The 23163-nt window shown below is 26.2% G+C and overlaps 12 protein-coding genes across 12 annotated transcripts, besides 3 other annotated features; 3 read left to right on the top strand and 9 right to left on the bottom strand.

Annotated features, from left to right (window-relative positions):
- Positions 1-48: part of a repeat region that runs on past the window's edge.
- Positions 1-59: part of a repeat region that runs on past the window's edge.
- Positions 60-244: 185 nt separating this feature from the next.
- On the bottom strand, positions 245-1675 carry EHI_020320 (amino acid-polyamine transporter, putative; the record flags this gene model as incomplete). The annotated part of the gene is made up of 1 exon (XM_649491.1): positions 245-1675. One exon carries the CDS (start codon positions 1673-1675, stop codon positions 245-247), a length of 1431 nt encoding a protein of 476 aa, XP_654583.1.
- Positions 1676-2200: 525 nt separating this feature from the next.
- Positions 2201-2642, top strand: EHI_020310 (40S ribosomal protein S23, putative; the record flags this gene model as incomplete). Its single annotated transcript, XM_651727.2, has 1 exon — positions 2201-2642. One exon carries the CDS (start codon positions 2201-2203, stop codon positions 2624-2626), a length of 426 nt encoding a protein of 141 aa, XP_656819.1. The 3' UTR covers positions 2627-2642.
- A 403-nt stretch (positions 2643-3045) lies between these two features.
- On the bottom strand, positions 3046-3686 carry EHI_020300 (60S ribosomal protein L15, putative; the record flags this gene model as incomplete). The annotated part of the gene is made up of 1 exon (XM_643882.2): positions 3046-3686. One exon carries the CDS (start codon positions 3684-3686, stop codon positions 3069-3071), a length of 618 nt encoding a protein of 205 aa, XP_648974.1. The 3' UTR covers positions 3046-3068.
- A 296-nt stretch (positions 3687-3982) lies between these two features.
- EHI_020290 (WD domain containing protein) lies at positions 3983-5407 on the top strand (the record flags this gene model as incomplete). The annotated part of the gene is made up of 1 exon (XM_643260.1): positions 3983-5407. One exon carries the CDS (start codon positions 3983-3985, stop codon positions 5405-5407), a length of 1425 nt encoding a protein of 474 aa, XP_648352.1.
- A 556-nt stretch (positions 5408-5963) lies between these two features.
- EHI_020280 (40S ribosomal protein S2, putative) lies at positions 5964-6757 on the bottom strand. Its single transcript, XM_643876.2, has one exon. The coding sequence runs from the start codon at positions 6750-6752 to the stop codon at positions 5985-5987; it is 768 nt and encodes a 255-aa protein (XP_648968.1). The 5' UTR covers positions 6753-6757; the 3' UTR covers positions 5964-5984.
- A 312-nt stretch (positions 6758-7069) lies between these two features.
- On the top strand, positions 7070-10024 carry EHI_020270 (ubiquitin-activating enzyme, putative; the record flags this gene model as incomplete). Its single annotated transcript, XM_644100.2, has 1 exon — positions 7070-10024. One exon carries the CDS (start codon positions 7070-7072, stop codon positions 10022-10024), a length of 2955 nt encoding a protein of 984 aa, XP_649192.2.
- A 1279-nt stretch (positions 10025-11303) lies between these two features.
- Positions 11304-11766: a repeat region.
- A 556-nt stretch (positions 11767-12322) lies between these two features.
- Positions 12323-13126, bottom strand: EHI_020260 (dual specificity protein phosphatase, putative; the record flags this gene model as incomplete). Its single annotated transcript, XM_643257.1, has 1 exon — positions 12323-13126. The coding sequence occupies one exon, from the start codon at positions 13124-13126 to the stop codon at positions 12323-12325; it is 804 nt and encodes a 267-aa protein (XP_648349.1).
- Positions 13127-13229: 103 nt separating this feature from the next.
- Positions 13230-14429, bottom strand: EHI_020250 (lecithin:cholesterol acyltransferase domain-containing protein; the record flags this gene model as incomplete). The annotated part of the gene is made up of 1 exon (XM_644098.1): positions 13230-14429. One exon carries the CDS (start codon positions 14427-14429, stop codon positions 13230-13232), a length of 1200 nt encoding a protein of 399 aa, XP_649190.1.
- A 236-nt stretch (positions 14430-14665) lies between these two features.
- EHI_020240 (tryptophanyl-tRNA synthetase, putative) lies at positions 14666-15823 on the bottom strand (the record flags this gene model as incomplete). The annotated part of the gene is made up of 1 exon (XM_644097.1): positions 14666-15823. The coding sequence occupies one exon, from the start codon at positions 15821-15823 to the stop codon at positions 14666-14668; it is 1158 nt and encodes a 385-aa protein (XP_649189.1).
- Positions 15824-15920: 97 nt separating this feature from the next.
- On the bottom strand, positions 15921-19111 carry EHI_020230 (uncharacterized protein; the record flags this gene model as incomplete). Its single annotated transcript, XM_644096.2, has 2 exons — positions 15921-15988; positions 16048-19111. The coding sequence occupies 2 exons, from the start codon at positions 19109-19111 to the stop codon at positions 15921-15923; spliced, it is 3132 nt and encodes a 1043-aa protein (XP_649188.2).
- A 136-nt stretch (positions 19112-19247) lies between these two features.
- On the bottom strand, positions 19248-20501 carry EHI_020220 (ankyrin repeat protein, putative; the record flags this gene model as incomplete). The annotated part of the gene is made up of 1 exon (XM_644095.1): positions 19248-20501. One exon carries the CDS (start codon positions 20499-20501, stop codon positions 19248-19250), a length of 1254 nt encoding a protein of 417 aa, XP_649187.1.
- A 95-nt stretch (positions 20502-20596) lies between these two features.
- On the bottom strand, positions 20597-22333 carry EHI_020210 (Ras guanine nucleotide exchange factor, putative; the record flags this gene model as incomplete). The annotated part of the gene is made up of 1 exon (XM_644094.1): positions 20597-22333. The coding sequence occupies one exon, from the start codon at positions 22331-22333 to the stop codon at positions 20597-20599; it is 1737 nt and encodes a 578-aa protein (XP_649186.1).
- Between the last annotated feature and the right edge of the window lie 830 nt (positions 22334-23163).

The following is a 23163-nucleotide window of genomic DNA, read 5'->3' as shown; positions in this document are numbered from 1 at the left end:
GTGTTTATTTCAGTTTCTTCAATATGGTTTATGTCTGAAAGAAAGTTTATTTCTAATATTTTATATTCTTAAAATGAAATAAATAAATAAAATATCAAAATTTAAAAGAGAAGAAGTAATAAATTATTAATAAATCAATAAAAATATATTTAAATTACAAAAAAATAAATTTACTGTTTATATTTTTAATTAATATTACTTTGTTAAATGATGTTTAAGTGAAATAGAAATTATAAATTTGAATTTAATTATTATGTTCATCAATAACAATAACTTCTTTATGTCTTGGTAATGGTTTATATCCATATTTTAGATAATTCACAATATTTTGGTGAGGAACAATTTGTTTTGAACTAAACAAAGCAAAAAAGAATGATACTATAAATGAACAAAGAATCATTGTTAATGCTACAATAACTGTTGTTAAATCAGTTGTAATTCCATAAAAGACAGTAAATAAACAAAATAATATTGAAGGAGAACTTAATAAAATCATTAACCAAGTTGGTCCAGCTTTAAATGGACGATCCAAATAAGGAAATCTAATTCTTAATACAAAGAATGTAATAAAATCACCAATTAAAAATAATGCACTTAATGCACTTGATACTCCAACTAATTGATTAAAAGTAGTTGTAAATGCAAAACATATAGTAATTATCATTGTTAATAATATAGAAGTATCAGGTGTTCCAAAATATTTATTATTTCTTCCAAATACTTTCTTAATAAAATCATTAATTCCTAAATTAGCAATTCCTTGAAGTCTTCGTGCAGTAAAACACATTCCATTTAATAATAGTCCTGTTGAAGTTAATAAAGCTCCAATGAATAAAAGCCATGAAACTATTTTCCCCCAAATACCCGCTTGTAATAATTCACTTACATGAATAAATGAACCTTCTTTCCAATTTGGCCATTGATAATCTAATCCAACTCCTGCCATTAATGGTGTTGCAGTACTAAATGAAGTTAAAACGACTAATAAAAATAATGACAATGGTATATTTCTTGTTGGATTCTTTACTTCTTCAATAACATTTGCAGCATTTTCAACACCATTTAAATTCCAAAATATTACACTAAAAAAAGTAGAAAAATCTATATGATTATAAGGTAAATATGTTGATAAATTCCTCCAATTCATAAATGGTATTGCAGTAAAAATAAAAAGAATAAATGGAAGTATAACCATTATAATAATCATTATTGAAACAACTCCAACACATTTAACTCCAATAAAATTTATAAATGATCCAAATAAAATAATACAAATTTTCATTAAATATTGATAACCATTTGGTGTTATAAATTTTTGTGAAACATAACTAACAAATAATGTTGGATATACTGCACAATCTAAACATGTTGAAAATAATGATAAACATGTAACAAATGGTGTTATAAATTGTCCAAAACTTCCATATGCACTTGAATACCATGTAATATATCCTGCATTAGATGGAATTGAAAGTGACATTTCTGCTGTAAATAAACACATTGGAAATTGAACAAAAAATGGTAATAAATACATTAAAATAATTCCATATAAAGGTCCTATACTTGATATAATTGGTTCTGTTCCATACGCACCTCCAATACAAGATACATACATCATTGCTAATAATGAAATTACTCCTAATTCTCTTTTTGGTAAAACTACTTGTTCATTCATTGTTTTTTTTTTAATATTACATTTTCAGTTCTCTTTAATTATTTTTATTGAACTTAAAAACAATAATCTTTCAATTATTTAATTCAAAAAGTATTTGTTTTTTTTCTTCTATTTCTTGTTTTAATAAATCTAATTTTCTTCGTTGACTTGTAGTTTCAATGTCATATTGTTGTTGTTCATTTTTTAATTCGCTGATATATTCTTCAAATAATTTATTTGACTCTTGAAATTCTTGAAGTCTATTTCTTAATACTTGGATTTGTTGTAAATATTCTGAAATTTCAAACTAATCAATAAGTTTATATTTCATTTTAAATAAAATCAGTACTAAAAGAAACAACCAAACATTGTCAGGTTGATAATAACTTTCCATTAAATAAATTCTTAGATTCTCTTGTGATAAACATCATCTTCTCCTTTTTTTATTAAATAACAAAAATAAAAACAAAACCCTAATAAAATGTTTTTTATTTTATAAATTTTGAATAAAAGAACCCTAGATCTTTCTTTAATTTTCAAGTAGTGATGGCTAGGGGTCTTCATGCTGCTCGTAAAATGCTTGCTCAAAGAAGAGCTAATAAATGGGCTGATAAAGAATGGAAAAAAGGAAAGCTTGTTACCAGATATAAGTGTAATCCACTTGGAACTGCTTCACATGCCAAAGGACTTGTTCAAGAAAAACTTGGTATTGAAACCAAACAACCAAACTCAGGTATTAGAAAGTGTGTCAGAGTTAGATTATTGAAGAATGGTAAAAAAATCACTGCTTTTGTTCCACGTGATGGTTCACTTAACTATGTCAATGAAAACGATGAAGTTTTAATTTCTGGTTTCGGTAGAAGAGGACATGCTGTCGGAGATATTCCAGGTGTTAGATTCAAAGTTGTTTGTGTTGCTGGTGTTTCTCTTTGGGGTCTTTGGACTAATAAAAAACAAAAACCACATGCTTAAGTAAAAGTGTTTTGTTATTTGTTTTATTTATTTTTTAATGTGTATTCAACAATAAAAACAATCAAATAATGTTCAAATCAATGATTAAAGAAACTTAAAAGATCCTTGAAAGCATTCACATAAGCCTCTAAGATATTGAAAGAAATGTTTACCCATAAAATTTTTGTATGAATGGTATTATTGAAGAGAGACAATACTAAAACCAAAAAAGCAAAGACTACTGCTAAAGTAACTACGCTCTTTCTACCTAATTCAAAAAATAATACTAACCTAATTCCTACACTTGCATCTGTTTCATAAGTACTTTTTTATTTAACAAATAATAATAAACAACATACACAAAATAATTAATTGGATATTAAAAAATATAAATGTAGTTTTTTATAAAATGATATTTGCTTCTTAAAAACAGAGAAAAATATTAATATCATAATCAATTGAATTAAGATCTGTATCTCTTAAGTTGAAGAAGGTTTCTTCTCTTCAAATTACCACGAGCACCAGCACCAATCTTGTTATATCTTCTTCCCTTACCGGTGAATCCTCTTGACTTCTTAGCAGCTGAAGTAAGTCCTCTAGCTTCTCTTCTCTTTTGTTTATCAGCACAAATCCAATTCATCTTTGGATCGTTTCTAATGGCAGCATTAAATGGATCAACAAGAATAACTTCAAAGAATCTGTAAGTTGAATCTTGTCCAATGAAGTAGGAATTGAGAACTCTAAGAGCTCCACAGTGTTTTCCAACTCTTTGTTCTGCAATGGCTTGAAGTGATTTAACTCTCTTAATCTTATGAATACCTTGGCAAGCTGGTTTTCTGTGAACAATACCTTTTCTAGCACTAACCTTTCTGTTTCCTCTGTGAATTCTAACTGAGTAAATAACAAATCCAGATTTTGGTTTATATCCTAATCTTCTAGCTCTTTCTGGGTTAGTTGGGCGTGCAACACGGTGAATTCTTGGGAGATGTCTTAATTCCCAGCATCTAATACGTCTAAGGAATCTCAAGACATCACTTTGTTTCTTTCTATTAAGGGCGTTGATGTATTTATAAGCTCCCATCGATCCGAGTTCTACTTACTTTAGTTTTTAGGTTTTATAGTTCCTTATACTAGGGTTGTTATTATTCTTTTTTTTATACTTTTTACTATTTCTCAATTCTGTCTGTTCTTCCTTAATACTCTTTTCTTCCTGTTTTTATCCTTTATTCTTATCAATTTTATCTATTTCAAATTTTAGCCATTTTTTCTCAATTTTCCAGTCTTATTCTTATGACTTTTTCAATTACTCTTTTCTCTCTCAAATCATTACTTACTCTTTCAAAAATCATCTCATTAATTAACTCATCTTTATTTTGAATGGATGACACTAATGCTACAAAGAGAAAACGTTTACAGCCAGTAAGTCTTGGTAATGATTTAAACATAAATACAAATGGATGTTCAATTGAAACACAACAACAACAACCAAGCACATCAAAGAGTTTTCAACAAATAATAGAAGAAGTTGCAAATGATACTAAACAACATTTAAAACAATTTGTTGAAGAAAAAGAAGAAAAAAAAGAAATGAAAGAATTAATGGAAGAAGATATTGATAATAATAAAATGGAAGAAGAAGATGTTAATATCCAACAAAAGGCTGCTAAAATTGCTCGTGAATACGAAACTTGGAAGTCAAATGCTATTTATCTTTATTCATTTTTAACTACTTATGAAACGTCATTTCCTTATAGCACTACATTTGATTGGGGAAATATTGTAGATAGAAATAATAATGTTGCCAAACAAGAGTTTGTTTATGGAACTAATGGAGAAAATGCATTTGTAATTAAAGCTTTTACTTCTATTCCATTAGGAACAGTCAAACCATCTCCATTTGTAGATGGAATGGTTGGTGAATTTGATTGTGATGATCGTATTGATGAAATTGCACTAGTTTCACATTCAGGAGATGTAAGAAGAATAAGAACAATGCCACAAGACAAAAACGTTTGTGTAACAACATCTTCAGATGGGAATTGTTATATCTATAACTTTAATGAAACTAATCCACAACCTTGCAAACGTACTGCTGGAGGTGGATTTGGTATTTGTTGGTCAAATCTTCTTTTAGGGACATTTACAGTATGTGAAGAAGGGAATCTTCACATATTTAATACAGAAGTACCAGAAGGTATTTCAATAAAGAATATACATGACTCTATAAATGATGTATGTTGGAATAGTCAAAGTGAAATTATGTTATCTGTTGGAGAAGATGGGAGAGCATTAATTACAGATTATCGTACATTAAAGACTGAGATAGAATTTAAAGAGACACATGAAGGAGATGCTAATGCATGTTCATTTGATCCAAATTATTCAACATTGTTTATTACTGGAGGGGGAATTGATGGGTTTGTTAGATTTTGGGATATGAGAAAACCAAATCAAGAACTTTGTCATCTGTTTGGTCCACAAGATGGAATTAATTGTTGTTGCCTTAGTACTATTAATAAAGGATTTGTATGTACAGCATCTAAAGATCATATGGTACGAATCTATGATATGAGCAAAGTAGGAGAAGATCAAACATCGAATGATGCTGATGATGGAGGGTCAGAATTTTTATTTGGACATTCTGGACATTTGAATGAAGTGTTTGATGCTTTATGGAATCCAGAAATACCATATGTAATTGGTACATCTGGGGATGGAAGAGATATTCAATTTTGGAAACCAATGGAAAGCTTAATGAAAGAAGATAGAACTATTCTCAAACCACAATTTTTGAAACTTTGAATGACTTAATTTATTCTTTATTCTCTATGAAAAGTTTTATTTTGAATGTTAAATTAATTTTTATAACAATAACCAACAAATACACAAATACAAGAGGTAATGTCATGAAAAATATCAATATGTTACAATAAAAATAAAGAGTCAATCATCTTGAAATGATGTAATAAACTTAAATAGAAATAGCAAATAATTAAATTAACAACAAGAATTATTGATGGTAATAAAAGAATATTAATAACAACAAACTTACTATTTCAGTAAATTAACAAAATGAATTTAAAAATGATATATTAATGAATTACTAATATAAATATGAAATAGAAACAATTTTAAAAGATAAAGGTATTAAAAAAATTCAATTAAGTGAAGGTATTAAGACAAATGTTAATATAGAAAATAGTATTGAAAGTAATTTTGTCTTTAAGATAATTTATAAATTAGTTATGGTAATGTAAGTGAAGTTATAAATTATTAATTAAAATAAACAAAATTCAATTTATAAAATAAGAAAATGTAGTGTTAATTACTATTAATTATCTTGAAAAATAAAAAAAAATAGAACAAAAAGGATTAGAATTTAATTCTTCTTGGATTCAGCAAGAATTTTAGCATACTTGTCCATTGGTGATTGTTTAACTCCTCCAACTTTCCATAAGTCTTTTGTTTGGAATCCATATGATTGTCTAACAGCATCATAAGTAGCTTTGACAAAGTTACCAAGAGTCTTAGTATGTCCAGTGGTTTGAGTGAAAACATCTTCAATACCTGCAAGAATTAAGAATTTCTTTGGTGTTGGTGCTGCAACAATACCAGTTCCTCTTGGAGCTGGAACAAGTCTGACACGAACTGAACCACAAGCACCAGTAAGTTTGCATGGAACTGTGTGAACTTCTCCAATGGTAGCTCCCCAATATCCTCTTCTAACTGGAACCATAGCTAATTTAGCTTGGATCATAGCTCCTTTAATAGCTTCAGCAACTTCTTTAGCACATTTAACTCCAAGTCCAGCATGACCGTTGTGATCTCCAATAGCAACATATGCCTTTAATCTGGTTCTTTGACCGGCAGAAGTTTGTTTTTGGACTGATTGCATAGTCATAACTTCTTCTTTAAGACCTGGAAGAAGATGATCAACAATTTGATATTCCTTAATTTTAATACCAAATTCAAAGATTTGGTCAATGCTCTTGACCTTTCCGTCTTTAACTAATCTTCCAAGCTTGGTAACTGGTGTCCATCCATCTGAGGCTCCATCTTTTCTAGCTCCTCTTCCTCTTGGTGCTCCTCTTCCTCCTCTTCTATTTCCGAATTGTCTCTTTTCACCACGTTGTTGCTTGGCGTCCATTCCGGTTATCTTCTTTTTTCTGTTTTTACCTTTTTATATTTTAGGGTTTTCTTTTTTTTTATCTATTATTTTGATACTATTATCTTCTTATTAATCTTGTTCTATTCTTATGTTATATATAACATTTATATATAACATTTTTCTTTTAATTTTAAGTTCTGGGGATTATCAGAATTTTGAAACAATTTACTCTTAATAGTAAAAAAAACTATTTAATGAGAATTAATGAATTAAAAAACAAAAACGTCATTCTAAAAATGGAATGAGAGAAAATGAGAACTATTTAAAACGAAGATAAAACAACTAGATAAATAGAAATGACACAACAAATTGATGAAGCCGTATTGTCAAGACAATTATTTACTATTGGAAAAGATGCTCAAATTAAAATGATGAATACAAAAGTATTAATTGCAGGATTAAATGGAATGGGTGCTGAAATTACAAAGAATGTATTATTAATGTCTGTTAAATCAGTTGGATTATTAGATAATAGAAATGCATGTTTAGCTGATTTAGGAACAAACTTCTTTTTAAGAAAAGAACATATTGGACATTGTATTAGTGAATCAACATATAAACAATTCCAAGAATTAAACAATAATGTTCCTGTTAGAGTAGAAAAACGAGAATTAACAGATGAAACATTATATAATGATTATGATATTATTGTTCTTTGTTATTTACTTTCTGAAAAACAGTCTATTTATATTAATGAATTATGTAGAAAACATAATGTTAAAATGGTTTATGCTGTTAATAGAGGACCATTTACAATGATCTTTAATGATTTTGGAGATAATTTTGTTGTTTTTGATTCAAATGGTGAGACACCATTAACTTATATTGTTAATGAAGTTGTTGGAAACACTATTCAATTTATTGATGAAAATTTCTGTACATTAGATGTTGGAAATGAAGTTCAACTTGATGAATTTAGTGGATTACCTGGATTGAATTATTCAGAAAATGGAGGAAAAACATTTAAAATTACTAAAAGAACAGCATATTCAATTGAGATTGGAGACTTAAGTCAATATGGTAAATACATTAAAGGAGGAAAAGTTACAGAAGTTAAACCTACTGTTACATTACATTATAAACCATTAAAAGAAAGACTAAATGAACCAGGAGAAATTACATTTACTAATATGTCTAAAATGGAAAGACTAAGAGGTTATCAAACATTATATCATGGATTAATGATATTTATGGATAAATATGGAAGAAGTCCAAAAAGTCATGATGAAGAAGATTATAAACAATTTAAGAGTATTGTTGAAGAACTTCACATTGACTTAGATGAAAATATTATTAAGATTTTCTGTTATTGTAACAATGGATTTTTCTCACCATTAGACACAGCATTTGGAGGAATTGCAGCTCAAGAAGTATTAAAAGCAGCATCAGGAAAATATACACCATATTGTCAATATATGTTTTATGATTGTCTTGAAATTCTTCCAGACAATTATTTAGAATTACCAAAAGAAGAATTTAAGGATAATGGAAGATATTCAGGACAAATTGATATTATAGGTAAAACTGTTCAACAAAAGATAGAAGATTTATCAATTTTCCTTGTTGGATCAGGAGCTATTGGATGTGAAGTATTGAAGACATGGGCAATGATGGGATTGAGTAGTGGAAAAGGGTTGATTCATATCACAGATAATGACAATATTGAAAAGTCCAATTTGTCAAGACAATTCTTGTTCAGAAACAATAACATCAATCAATCAAAATCGAAAGTTGCAAGTGAAGCAGTTAAAATAATGAATCCAGAAATTCATATCAAGGATTATCAACTTCGAGTTGGAGAAGCTACAGAAAACATTTTTACTAAAAACTTCTTCAAGTCATTAAGTGCTGTTACTACAGCATTGGATAATGTACAAGCTAGAATGTATTGTGATGCACAATGTGTCAAATATGGACTTGCTATGATTGAAGGAGGAACAACAGGAACTAAAGGAAATACACAAAGTATTATTCCACATATCACACAATCATATTCTACAGGATCAGTTAGAGACCCAGAAGAAAAAAGTATTCCAATGTGTACACTTCATAATTTCCCCAATGAAATTGATCATACAATTCAATGGGCAAGAGATAGATTTGAAGGATTCTTTAAAACAGAAATTGAACCAGTCAAAAATTATAAGGAACAAGGAGAAAGTTATTTAGAATCATTAAAGAAAGAAAGTCCATTAGTTTTATTAGAAAATTTAAAATTGATTGTAGAAAATGGAGTCAGTAAAGTTCCACATAGTTTAAAAGATTGTATTGCATGGGCAAGAGAGAAATATGATATAAACTTTGTTAACACGATTCAAAAACTTATTACTAATTTCCCAGAAAATACAATTACAGATGAAGGAATACCATTTTGGCATGCACCAAAAAGATTCCCACATATTTATCCATTTAATATTGATAATCAATATGCAAAAGAATTTATTATTTCAGCATCACTTCTTCGAGCAGAAATATATGGGATTAAAAATGAATTGAGTAAAGAAGAAATTATTAAATATGCATATTCATTAAAAGAATATACAAGTGAAGAAAAGAAAACAGAAGAACCAGAAGCTGAAATTAAACAACTTAGTGAAGAAATAAAAGGAAAAGAAATTCCAAAAGTTAATCCAATAGAATTTGAAAAGGATGATGATAATAATCATCATATTGAATTTATAACAGCATGTAGTAATTTAAGAGCAGAGAATTATTGTATTAAACCAGCAGATTTCTTAAAAACAAAGTTAATTGCAGGAAAAATTATACCAGCAATGATTACTACTACAGCTGTAGTATCTGGATTACAATGTATTGAATTATTGAAGGTTATTGAAAAGAAACCATTAGAAGCATATCATTGTTCATTCTTAAATTTAGCTATAGGATATATGGATGCTACTGAACCAGAAGCAGTGAAAAAGACAAAAATTTGTGATGGACTTGAAGTATCTATTTGGGATAAATTAGAATTTGATGGAAATTGTACAGTACAAGAATTATGTGATATTATATCAAAGAAATATCCAATTGAAATTGATTCTATCACTGTTGGTAATAAGTTATTCTATTGTTCATATCTTCCTAGTGGACAAGCTCGTTTATCCAAGAAGTTTACTGAAATTTATAAAGAGATGTATGGAGAAGACTTTAAGAATGAAACAATGACATTGTCTTTATCAGTTTGCTTAAATGACGGAAGCGACCTTCCTGATGGAGTTGAATTTCCAGATGTTCTTTTGAATTTCTAAGTCTAAATCTATTTCTCAATAATTCTTAATTTTCTGGTTTAAAATATTAACGTTAATTGTTTTTTTAATAAGCAAACTATAGTAAGAAATAAGTGAGTGTTAATTTACGAAATTCAGTTGTTAGACTTATAATTTTGGAACATGTCTACTCTCTTTGTTTGATTCTATTTTACTTCAAATGAGGAAGTGTAATTCATTGAAGTATTGGTATAGAATAACCATTAAAAGAAGATAAATAATTTTAATCAGACTGTACATTGTTTGAAATAAGGAACATGTGTATTTAATTGGAATATAACAACAGTTAAAAAGTTACAAAACAAACCAACATTCTTTAGTAAGAAATTAAAAGTGATAAGATATTGTTTTTTTTTATAAAGGGGAGTATTATTTCTCATTCAAACCATTACTTGTATTAAAACTCTTCTTAATCATCTCTATTATATAGATAAAGTTTACAACCAACGACACAAACTAAATAAAGTCAATTAAGTAGAAATAGAATTAGTTTCTATTGTGCTTGGTTGTAAAAAATTTAATTCTATCTTTTTGATGTTACCAATTAGTTCTATTTTGTATGTTTTGCTGTAATAAGACAATTTTCTATGGCATCTTTCATGTTTTTAATAACAATGTTTTTAATGTTTTTGATGTTGTTAATTTCATTTTTTTGTTCTTTGTTTAATTTACTTTTTCGGTATTTACAATATGCTCTTTGAAATAATGTTGACATTATTTATCATATTTTCTTTATTCTTACTTCGCTATTATATTTAACTAATTTATTCAAAGTCAATTCCTTTATTTTTTATCCTATTTCTTTGTTTTATTGTATTTTCATTTCTTATTGTTTGTTTATTTTTATTATTCTTTATATTCATTTCTTCTTATGCTTTAATTCTATTTCTCTATTTTTCAATGGTATAGTTTCATGCATTTTCTTATTCAATATTGTTGATGTTGTCATTATTGTTTATTTAGTGTCAGTGTATTTTCTGTTTTTATATGTCTTTTATTGTTAAACTTTTTTTATCTCATTGTTGGTTATTATTTGATATTATTCTTCTTGTTGTGTCTATTAATCCTTTTCTGCTTATTCTGGTTCTATTTCATCTTTTTGTTATTTAGTATTTGACATGATTTATATCTTCCTTTCTTCATTTTATCCTAATTATCTCATTGTTTTCAGATAACCTTATCATTATTTCTCCATTATTTATTCTTTCTCATTCTCATCTTTTGTTTTTAGTATTAGTTTTTCATCATTCTCACCAAAAGGAGATGAATGACAATAAACACAATAATATAAAAAAACCAATAACAAAAGAAAGAGAAATTCACATCGACCAAGGAATACAAATGATAGAATAATGAGTGAAATATGTATTATCTAGATAGATAGAGATACATTAGTCATCAGATTAAACATTATCATATTATAACTATTATCATAACAATCACAACACTGAAGCTATGAATCATTTCACTCATCATTTTATTTATTTTCATTATCATAAATACTTTAAACAATAATTTCAATACAAATAAACAGTATTATCATAATAAAACATAAAGAAGATATAAGCAATATCAAAATAAAGAACAAATAATAAATAAATAAAAAGAAATAGTAGAAATATAAAACTAAGAATATTTGAAAAGACTCTTTGAAGAAGGAATTAAAATATTTTCACCACAAGAAATAGAGAAATTAAGAAAACCAAGATTAAGATATAAATGATGATATTAATAATAAATGAAATTATACATAATAATATAATGATAATGAAATATTCATCATAAAATAAGAAATAAAGAAAGAAGAAGTTCATTAAAATTAAAATAAAAATCAAAGAAGAAGATAAAAAGAAGAAATAAACAGATAGAAGAAAGAAAAGACAATAATAAGTTGACATAAAATAAAATGATTTATTCATAAAACAAGAAGAAAGCCCAAATAATAAATAAAACAAAAAAAATTACTCATTTTAATGATGTATGATGTTATTAATATTTATTAATCATTGAATGAAGAACAGTTTTATTAACATTTAATTAAATGCTTTTGTTATATTCTCCACTTTGTATATTCTTTTTTATTTCTCTTATCTTTATATTTCAGTCTTCTTTTCTACTTCATTTATTCTTATTGCTTTCTTTTATTATTCTTATAAATTTCCATTTGACTCTTATAATATTCATATCCATGGCAATTTTTATTAATTTGTGGTTTCTCACTCATCTCAAGACTCACTTTTTGAATAACAACGAGTATAATAATACTTAAAATAAAAATATTTAGTCAATTACATTATGAGAAAATTCCCATTTCTTTTTTCTATCAGCTATTTCTACTTCTGCATCTTCTAATGCACGACGGGTGATTGGGTCTTGTTTGAATTGAGAAGCAGTCATACCACTAATAGAAGTTAATCCTAATTGACTTGAAAGGGCATTCAATTCACCGACCAATACCATAGATAATTCAAAAGTCCATGCTTTTGTTTTAACCATATTAAATGCATTTATAAAACTCATTTTATTATTTTGAATCAAATAAGCAATTAATAATGCAGGAGCTCTATTTCTTCCATCAAATGAATGAATAAGAACCTTTTCTCCTTTGGAATGAGCTAAGTTGATCAAGGCACAAACCTCTTTTACAAAAGGATTAATTGTATTATGGTATTTACTAATTGGCAACCTATAATATTCTCTTCCTTCTTCTTCTTCATTACTACACTCACAAGTACAATTAATAATTACATTAATACATTCACTATCTAGCCATGCCTGATTATTACTACTTTCTACTGATCCTAAATAAATATCTTTGGTAATTGAACAACCAACTCCAAAAGCTCTTTGCTTTTGTTCTTTGATTTTTTTAAATTCAATTAATCGTTGATATGAATCAATTTTCTTTTCTTCTACTTCCATTTTATTTTTTTCTTTTTGTAATTCAATTCGCATTTTTTCTCGTTCTTTTTGTTTGAATAATTTAAATTCTCTCTCTTGTTTTTCCTTAATTTCTTGTCCAATACTTTTATCTCCATCTTTCTTAGGTTTAATAACTATGAATTGAGTGATTGGTCGTTGCATCTTAGTTTGTTTTTAAGTTCTATTTCTTTTTCGTTTTAGCTGTTACATTCATTAAATTAAAAAACAACTTAGAAAAGTATTGAATTAAACTAATACTAAGAACTTAGTCACAAGCAAGATTTTTAACATATTCAATCACTTCTTTCTTTAACAACATTCCTTGGTGAGTATATTTACCTAAATTAGTAAAGTTTTCTGTCATCTTTTTACAATATTCTAAACTGTTCAAAGTAACTTCTTGATCACCATCTACAAATTCTATAGTTGATTTAGAATCAAAAGTATCCCCTTTAAATGTTATTTTATGTGCAGTTTCTATTCCACTTGTAATACCACAATGCATTTCTACTCCATGTGGTACTTGTGAATTATATTTCTTAAGATATGGAGCAAATGAATTTTCTACTGCTTCTTTAGCAAATGGTTTCATTTCTTCTAATTGACTAAATAACTCAATTTGGTCTTTTGGATAATATTTCTTGCCATTAGCTAATTCTACTAAAACTTCATTTTGATCCCAATACTCTCCTATAGGCCCCATCATAGCTACTGTCTCAAATGTTCTTGCTGCTTTTTTAATTAATTCTTTAGAAACAGGATATCCCATATTATATCCAGCAAGAACAACATCATTAGCAATAGTTGTCCCAATGAATGGAGTAGACATAGCAACCCATCTATGAATATACTTATCACAAAACTCTTTGCCAAGTTTATCTAATAAAATATAAGTAGTTAATCCTCCCATAGAATGTGAAACTAAAACTACTTTATTACCAGTATTTTCATAAGCTTTAATTATTAACTCTTTAACTTTTTCATAATATTCATCATGATGATAATACCTCCAATCATAAGGTGCAGAGAACAAATCAAATTCATCTTTATATCCAATTTTTTGTAATCCTTTTATAACTTCATGGAATGCACGAGAAAATGTCTTTAATGGGAATGATGGAGAGATAGTATCTACGGCATAAGTAGATCCAAATCTTGGAGGTTCTATTTGTACTCCTTCAACATTTTCCATTCTACCTGAAGTTGAATTATAATGACATGTTAAATAAGCAATATAACAATCATTGACATATGGAATTCCATCTAACAGATTTAGCCATAATGTGAACCAATCTTTAGATCTATCGCAATCAAGTTTTCTATCACAGAAGTCAACATTCTTAGGGATATTTATTTTAGCATTAAGCATTGAAGCCATAATTCCAGGAATAATAATAACTGGATGACGGGTACAGGTTTCTGCAATAGCAATAGATAAAGTCAAACAAAGAAAGAAAATGTTCATTTAAAGTCAATCCAATCACTAACTTTTTAAAGATTATCCAATTACTTCAGAGGGTTAATACTTCTTTTCTAAACAAAGAAAAAAAAAAACAATACAATTGCATTTTTTAAGAAAAAAAAGTAATAAAAGAAAAGAAGAAATTCTAACCAAAGTTACTTCATAATTACTTTTGATTTTTTCTTTTTTTTTAAACAAAAAAAAAGAATAAAATAAATAATTTAAAATTAAAATTCTTCTTATTGAACTTCTGGTTTTCTTATTTCCATGAAATGTTTAATGACTTCATCTGTCACTTTTTGTCTTTCTATTTGATGATTCATTACTAATTCTTGTAATTGATGAATTAAAATATTCTTAACATCTTGTGGCATCATTTGAGCACTTTCATAATCATTTTTAATTTTCTCTAATTGTTGGTCATCATTTAAGAAGAAACGAAGGTATTGATAAGGAACATCATCATCAACATTAGTTCCATTTTTCTTAAACTCTTCAATATCTTGAACACTACAATAAGCATGATTATTGATTTTATCTGCAATTTGTTGTGGTGTATCAATAAGATAGATTGCACTATTTGGATCTGAAGCAGACATTTTTCCCATTGATCCTTGAAGAGCTGGGAAGAATTTTGACATAATTAAACTAGGCTTATAAGCACCAAGAGATTCTGCATGGTCTCTAGTCATTCTAAAGTAAGGATCTTGATCTATGGCACAAGGAATTAAGCATCTTATTTTTTGTTTACCAAATAAATGAGGGAATGATTCAGGGAAAGCAGGTGCAGCCTGGATAGCAGGGAATGAAATTTTACCTAAATTATCATGAGGTTGAAATCCAAAAATTCCTTTAACTTGATTAAAAGTTACTCTTGATTGAATTTTAGTTACAACTGGATACATACGTTCCATATATGTATAATCAGTAAAAATAAATGTTTTCTTTGGATTTAAACCAGATGCAATAATATCTTTAATATTTTCAATAGCATATTTCTCTGTATCCGCAATAGTTACTGGTTTCCATAAATATTTTTCATCATCAGTTAACTGAACTACTAATTGACAATCAAATGCATCTTGAAGATATTTTGTAAAAATAAATGGTATTAAATGTCCTAGATGTAAAGCATCACTTGAAGGTCCTCTTCCAGTATATAAATATATTTTATTTCCTTTTTCAACATCATCTAAAACAGCGTTAATATCTCTATGACAAAAGAATAATCCTCTTCTTAACCACATATGAGGTTCTTTGTGTGTAATAGCTCCTATTCTTGCAATTTGTTCTTGTGTTAATAGTTCTGCATTAAAATCTTTAACAAGTTTATTATAGTCAACTAATCCACTAACATTATAAGGAGTAACTATTTGTTTTTCAACTGTTTCAGTCATATTAATTAAGTCTTTTTTTATTTTTTTAGGGTTTTTATTTTTTTATTTTTTTTTAAATGAAAATTTAAATATTTAATTATGTTATACATATCAGTAATTAATGATTCTCAAAATAAATTTCTGATAATTTTCGTTTTAATTCCTTAAGTATTTGTTCTTTTGTTTCTACAATGTCAGTCTTTATCTTATTAATTAAACTTTTTCTTTTTAATTATTTAACAAACTGAAATTAAATCTCGTTAAAGCACCTATTATTGCATTATTTTTTAAAATTGGCTCCATATTACCAAAACCATAAATTGAAACGCATAACATAAACTCATCAACAAGTCCATCTGTCCATAATCCATTTCTTCTATGGTTAATTTTTAAAGAGACTCCTTGACTTTTTTCTTTAACATATTTTTGAATGTACTCCACAAAATTTAAATGATTTTTCAATTGAGGAAATTTGTAAGTACAATATTTCATTGTTTCATAACTTAATGTATTTAGGATTTCTAACGGTACATGTGAAAGAAGAATTGAATTTCTTTTTAATGTACTTGGGTTTAATCCAAAATAATAAATGAGTTTAATAAATTCTTTTGTAACAGTAGGAGTATCTAAATAAATTTTAGTTCTTATAGATTCATTTTTAATAATTATAGTAATAAAATCCATAAGTTTTGTTCGTTCATAAATTAAGTTTGTTACTGCATTTGTTTCTTGAAGATTTTCTACAGTTGTTTTATGGGATTGATCAACTTTGATAGTTTTGTATTTTGTTAAATCACTCGACGTATCAAGTTGTTTTTGTAGTATTTCATAAGGATAATCTAAAGTTACTGAAAATGGATTTGCTTTTCTGGTTTTGTCAATTGATGGGTTTTGGATAGTAGGAAGTAATACATTATTTGTTGCTGGCATAGTTATTTGTCTTAACATTACATTTGACTTACTTTTTGTTAGAGGTTGGGTTGAATTAACATTTCTATTACCTGTTATAGCTCTTACAGAATCTGACTTTTTATATACATCATTATTATTTGGTTGAATTGTTATTGGGATAGTTCTTTTTGTTGGAACTCTTAAAGGTAATGGAATTGATAATAAACTATCATCTATTTTTTTAAGTTTATTAGTAGGTGAAAGATAAAAGTGTTTTTGTTTAATAGAAGATTCTACTGTAGGTTGAGGATTAGTACTAATTTTTTTATCTCTTTGTGAAGTAATATCTGTAGCAGAATGATTATAGCCATGTATTTTCATAGTGTTATTATCTAACTTTTTTGTTAGTGATTGTTTCTGAGTACTTCTGCTTAAACTCTTTGTTAGTATTTGTTTCACAATACTATGACCTGAATTTTCTGTTGGTAATTTTTTCATATTGTTATTACCTAAATTTTCTTTTGGTGGTAGTACTTTGGTAATAGGAGGTAATAAAGAAGTATTTGGTTCTGATTCATTAGTTTTGAATAAATTAATTGGATTTATTTTCTGAGAATTATTCTTTTTATAAAGAAGATTTATATAAAATTCTGTTTGAGACTTATATCTCTTTTCATCAAAAGGAAATTTAGATTTAATTCTATCAACAATGTCACTAAGAATAAAAAGACTATTCTCTTTAAAACCTGATTCTCTGTTTATTAAATTATTTAATTCTATTGGGCTTTGTAAATATGAAATTTCATCATTAATTCGTTGACATATTTTCATCATTTCAATAGAATTAAATCTCTTGGGAGTAATTTCTTTTGTTTTTACATATTTAAGATAATCATTATAATCTTTTTTTTCAAAGATAACTGAATATCCATAGAATGATTTATCAGGAATTAACTCAATACTAAGTGTCTTTCTATTTAGTCCTAAAGAATTTTTTAGCCAAGAAGTAGGTTTTTTATAACTACCATATTTAATAAATAAATCAACATTTTCAAAGCCATAAAAAAGTACAGATTCAAAATCAATAACTAATGTACCACTTTTTTCTTTTTTAAAATCTGATGCATTTTGTTTATTAGTTAATGTTTTATGTAATGAAATAATAAAGTTATGAGGAATGTCTTCAATCAGATTTGATGAAGACACAATAATAATTTTTTTATCATTAAACAATTGAAAGAGTGTATCAAGAAAGTAACGAGATGATGATGGAAGAGTATTTGGACAAACAGAATTATTTCCAATATATGATGAAGATTCATTTAATAAATAAATAATATCAGATTGACTAAATTCTTTTTCATAATTTAAAATAGTCTTTATTTCTATTTCTTGATGATATGCAATAGGAATAATAATTGTAATTAAAGGACTTGTACAAAATGAATCAACATCAGTTGGAGGGAGTAGGTTCTTTGTATTTAGTAAACAATTCCAATAAATAATACCACTTGTAGTATAAAATGTTTCTTCAGGTATTCCACATTGAAAGACTATATCAAATTTCATTAGCCATTCTCTTGGTATTAAATTACTATATTCAAATATTGCAATATCACAATAAGGAACAAAATCATTTGTAAATATTGATTTAGTAATAAAATAACTAGAAGAGTTCATTGAAAATGAATCAGTGGATAATGTTGAATGAATATTAATTGGAATATAACTATCTTGGATACGAGAATTTTTATTAAAGTATTGATAATAACTCTTATATAATTCTGAAGAACATAAAACAGCAATTGGTTGGTTATGATGATAAAATCGTAATAATTGAAGAAAATGATTTATGAATTGTGACCCATTGTCTAGTTTACTTACAAGATAGCACTTTTTTGTTTTTTGTAATTGTTTAATAACGAATTTATCAAATTTTTGTGTTATAGAACATAGATTGTGTGGTAATACTAATTCTTTTGTCTTTTCATAACCAGATAATTCCATTCGTTTTAAATATAATTTTAATTGAGAATCAAATTCTTTCTGAACCATACCAGATGATTTAAACTCAGAAATAACTGAATCTTTTTCACGTAAAATAATATTATACCCAATAACTTTATTTTCAATAAAGACTGTGTCAATAATTCTTATTTTTTTTATAGAAGAATCTAATAGAGGTTGTTCAGAATTTGGTTGTTTTGTCAAAAGAGGGTTTGATATGACTTGTGAAGAAAATACATAAAACTCTTTTACATTTCCTTCTATTGGAGAAATACTTACTAGAAAAATATCTTCACTAATATTTTCTTTTTTATGCATTATAATACAACCAGTATAAATGTCTAATACATTCACAACATTATCTAAAAAATTAAGATCGACTTTTTTGATAACTCTATCAATCTTAATCATAAAAATAAAGATTGAAGATTTATTTTTATCAATTTTTTTTATAAAAAAAAAAACTCAAATTTTTTGTTTCTTTTTTGAATAATAAATAATTTAATTATAATAAACTAGTATTTTTTTATAATTTTAAACTTTTCTTTTAAAAAACAATTTCATTCAATTTATATATTATTTTTGTTATTGTATCATCTTTGTTGTTGATTCTTTCTAATCGTTCAATACATTCTTGTTTTATTTCAAATAATTTCAATAATAAATTTTCATCACTAATATTAGTTGGTTCAGTCTTTTCTTTTAATTGTCCACCAAGTTTTTTAGCATGAGCAAGAATAACCAAATGGTTTTTAAAATCATCCAATTCTAATTCAACAAGATATTTATTAAGAAAATTATGTTTTTCATCTGTTTCAAAGATTTTATCACCAAATATATTAGAATAATCCAATTCGTCTTTTATTAAACATAATTTTTTCCAATCAGATATAAGACTCATTTTATTTAATCCATTAATAAATGCCTTTAATTTTAATAAAATGATATTTATATCATCCTGTCCATATTTTTTATAAGATTTAATCATAACTTCTTTTATATCTTCGTGATTTTGATTAATCTCAAAACGATACATTAAATGTTCTTGAATAAAATCATTGTTATCAATATATTTTATATTTCCTATATATTTTCCTGTAGGGTTTGCCCCTCTTTGAAGAAGAGATTTAATAAGAAGACTATTATTTTCATTATACATTGCAATATCAAGAGCAGTTTCACCATAAATTGTTTTAACATTAATTTGTTCTAAAGATAAATGCATTAAATTAAAAATCATTTGTTTATAAGTCTTTGAAAATTTACATGTAGTTAAAAAATGTAATGCAGTTTTATTTTCGATTCTAGTTTGAGCTGCTATAAGATTATTAATCCCACAAGTTAATAAAAATAATGTACATTCCAAATGATTATTTTCTATTGAATACATTAAAGGAGTAAAACCAAGCATATTTTGTTTAACAGTATAAATTGTAGGTGAATATGAATTTATTAATCCCACAATTTGTTTAAGAATATTAACATGACAATTTTTACTTGCTATATGAAGTAATGTATCACCTGTTGTAATATCAAAATACTCTAAAATAGCTCTATGGTTTGAACTAACTAAATCATTAAATAACAAATCATCTCCTTGCTCAACTGTTCTTTTTATAAACATATTAAGAAATGGTTCTTTTGTTAATTTCTTTTCAAATTCATTTAATTCTTCTCCTCCAATATCATCAACTTCTTTTTTTGAAACAGAAAATTTATGAGTATATTCATTTCCTTCTTTTTCAATTTCATTTTGTTTAATAACACCAATACATTTAGAATTAGAATTAATTGAAGTCATTAAATTATTATTTTTTAGATATTTAAATTAAAAATTTATATTAATAAAAAACATATGAAAGAAAAGAAATAATTTTATTAATTAAATTGTACATGTTATTTACTCACAACAGCTTCAATCTTCATTGTTTTCTTCCAAAATGAATGATATTTTTTCCAAAGGTTTTCAACATCTCCTTTTGCTTTATTAATTTTCTTTTTATCTTCTTTACTTATTTCTTTATTTCTTGTTGGTTCAACATTAATACTTTTCTCAAATAATTTATCTTCATTTTCTTCAAATTCAAATTGTTCAATAAGTTCTTTTAGATTTTTACAATAATAAAAAGGAAATGAAGTTCCTTGTTTCATTACAATTTCTCTTAACATTGAACCATATGTTCTAACACGGAAGAAATTAACTAATTTTAATTGTCCATTTTCACTTTTTTCATTTTCTTTAGTAAAAACCAAATCTCCTAATGTAGAACCCAAAAATGGAATACACGGTGGTTCACATATTGCAGTAATTTCTCTTAATTTTTTAAAGTTTGATTCATAATTAACTATTGACTGAAATTCAGTAAGTAATTTAATTGACTCTTCACTTAATCCATCTTTAGTATCTTTTAATCGATAAATTGCTGATGAATCTAATGCTGCAAGTATAGCTTTAAATCCATCAAAATTATTTAATTTCTTTAAGTATTCTGCAACTTTAATAAAAAATTCAATAGCAAATATTCGATATTTTAATTTAACAAATGAAAGAATAATATTTTGAACAATATATGATATTTTGTTAGTTAATTGCATCATTGCAACAATGTTTGGAGTAAGTGTTTTATTATCTTTTTTTGTCCACATTTGACTTAACAATTCATCAACTGTTATTCTTCTAAATTTATCAAATTGCATTAAAGTTATTTGTTGTGCAACATCTTTAATAGAAAATGAAAAGATTGGTTGTTCTTCAATAAAATCTTTCATATATTTTGCTTCATTTCCTAATGTAAATTCTCTAATATGTGTTTGTGTCTTTTTTTCTTGTTTATCAATGAAATCTTTCATAAATTTTGCCATTTTTGGTTTAAATGTTTCGTACATTCCAATAAGTAATTCTAACGTTGTTCTCATATCAATATCATCAAAATCACTAAATCTCCAATTAACCCATGACCTAATAAATCCCATAACTTTCATTCTAATCGGTGATAATTTAGAACTAACAAATTCATCCCAATTCATTCCTTCTGGTCTTTGAGGGTTAAATCGTTTTACTAATAATCCAATAAGTTCTTCTTTAGTCATTACTGTTGGATAACCAAAAACAAGACATTCAGCAAAATAAGGATCTTGAAAATCTTTTGATGTTATTACTTGAATCATTTTTGGTAATGTAGCTGTTTGAATAATAGGAAAATCCCATCCTTTTTCTTTTGTGAATGTAATAAATTCTGGAGAATCTGGTTGTTCAAATATATTACTATTATCATCTGCTTGATATGTACTTTCATCAATAAAAAGTGTAGTATCACTCATACCTGAAAATGTTGAACGTGCAATACTAGACCCCATTGTACCTGGAAGTTTTGAAACATCAGCATTAAGGCTTACAGAACATCGTTTTCTATTTGGAATCGAACTTCCAACTAAAAAATTTTGAACAGACTTAAAATTTGGAATTGCTTCTTTATGACATAAATCAATCAAGAGCGCTACTGTTAATGGACTTTTACAAACTGGACACTCAGAATGTTCTTTAACACTCAATGAAAAACATTCAGCACAAATACTTTGTTTACATCGTGGACATTCAGTATTAACTTTATATTTATGTGGACATCCGCTCATTCTTATTGTTTAGATTGATGTTATAATATTAAGTTTCATTTCTAAGATTTACTATTAATTCGTTTATTTTTTATTTTTTGTGAAATTGTATATTTTTAAAAGATTTTTACCGTTAATCTCCTTTTTTCCTTTTAATTTTCTCTTTCTTTTATTTAATACATTTTATTATATTTTATGATTTATAAAAAAAAATAAAACAAAAAAAATGTGGGTAGATTAGTTTCAAAAAGTAAAAAGATAGAAAAGAATCATAACAATATCTTATCCCCAAAAGAGCTTTAATCAATCCATAGTATGAATGGTCCATCAGGGTTTACATTGACAAACCTATTATCTTGACTTTTTGTGATTTTAATTTTTGTTTTAAAACACTATGTAACAAGGGATTGTAATTTTTGATTATTTATTACAGACTCTTGTAAAAACTTATCAGCCATTATACAAAGTGTTGCTTCATAATTGTGTCAAAACAAATATTATTTACATAATCATTTTCATTATTATTACTTATAATCAAATATATTTTAAATTGTAGTGCAGTTGGTGCTTCTAAACATGAACATTTTGTTCCAATTACTTTTGTATGGAATTTAGTACATCCAACATACATCTCAATTCGTTCTTCTATTAGTGTAATATTTAGAATACAAAATACAATGTGTCTAATATTTTCTTTAAGCAAAGAAGAATCACCTCGTTTTTATCTTTTCCATTTCTTCATGAAAATTCTCAAATGAGTCATATTTCAATTCAGGTTGAAGTGGAAGAAATATGTTTTCAATTTCAATAAATTGAGTGTTTCTAGTATCTTGATATTTTAATAATTTTAT

Source organism: Entamoeba histolytica, genomic scaffold (genome assembly GCF_000208925.1).
Source record: "Entamoeba histolytica HM-1:IMSS scf_1104750516579 genomic scaffold, whole genome shotgun sequence".
Classification (NCBI taxonomy): domain Eukaryota; phylum Evosea; order Mastigamoebida; family Endamoebidae; genus Entamoeba; species Entamoeba histolytica.
The sequence above is the reverse complement of the archived record's forward strand: the minus strand, read 5'-3'. Positions and strand labels throughout refer to the sequence as shown.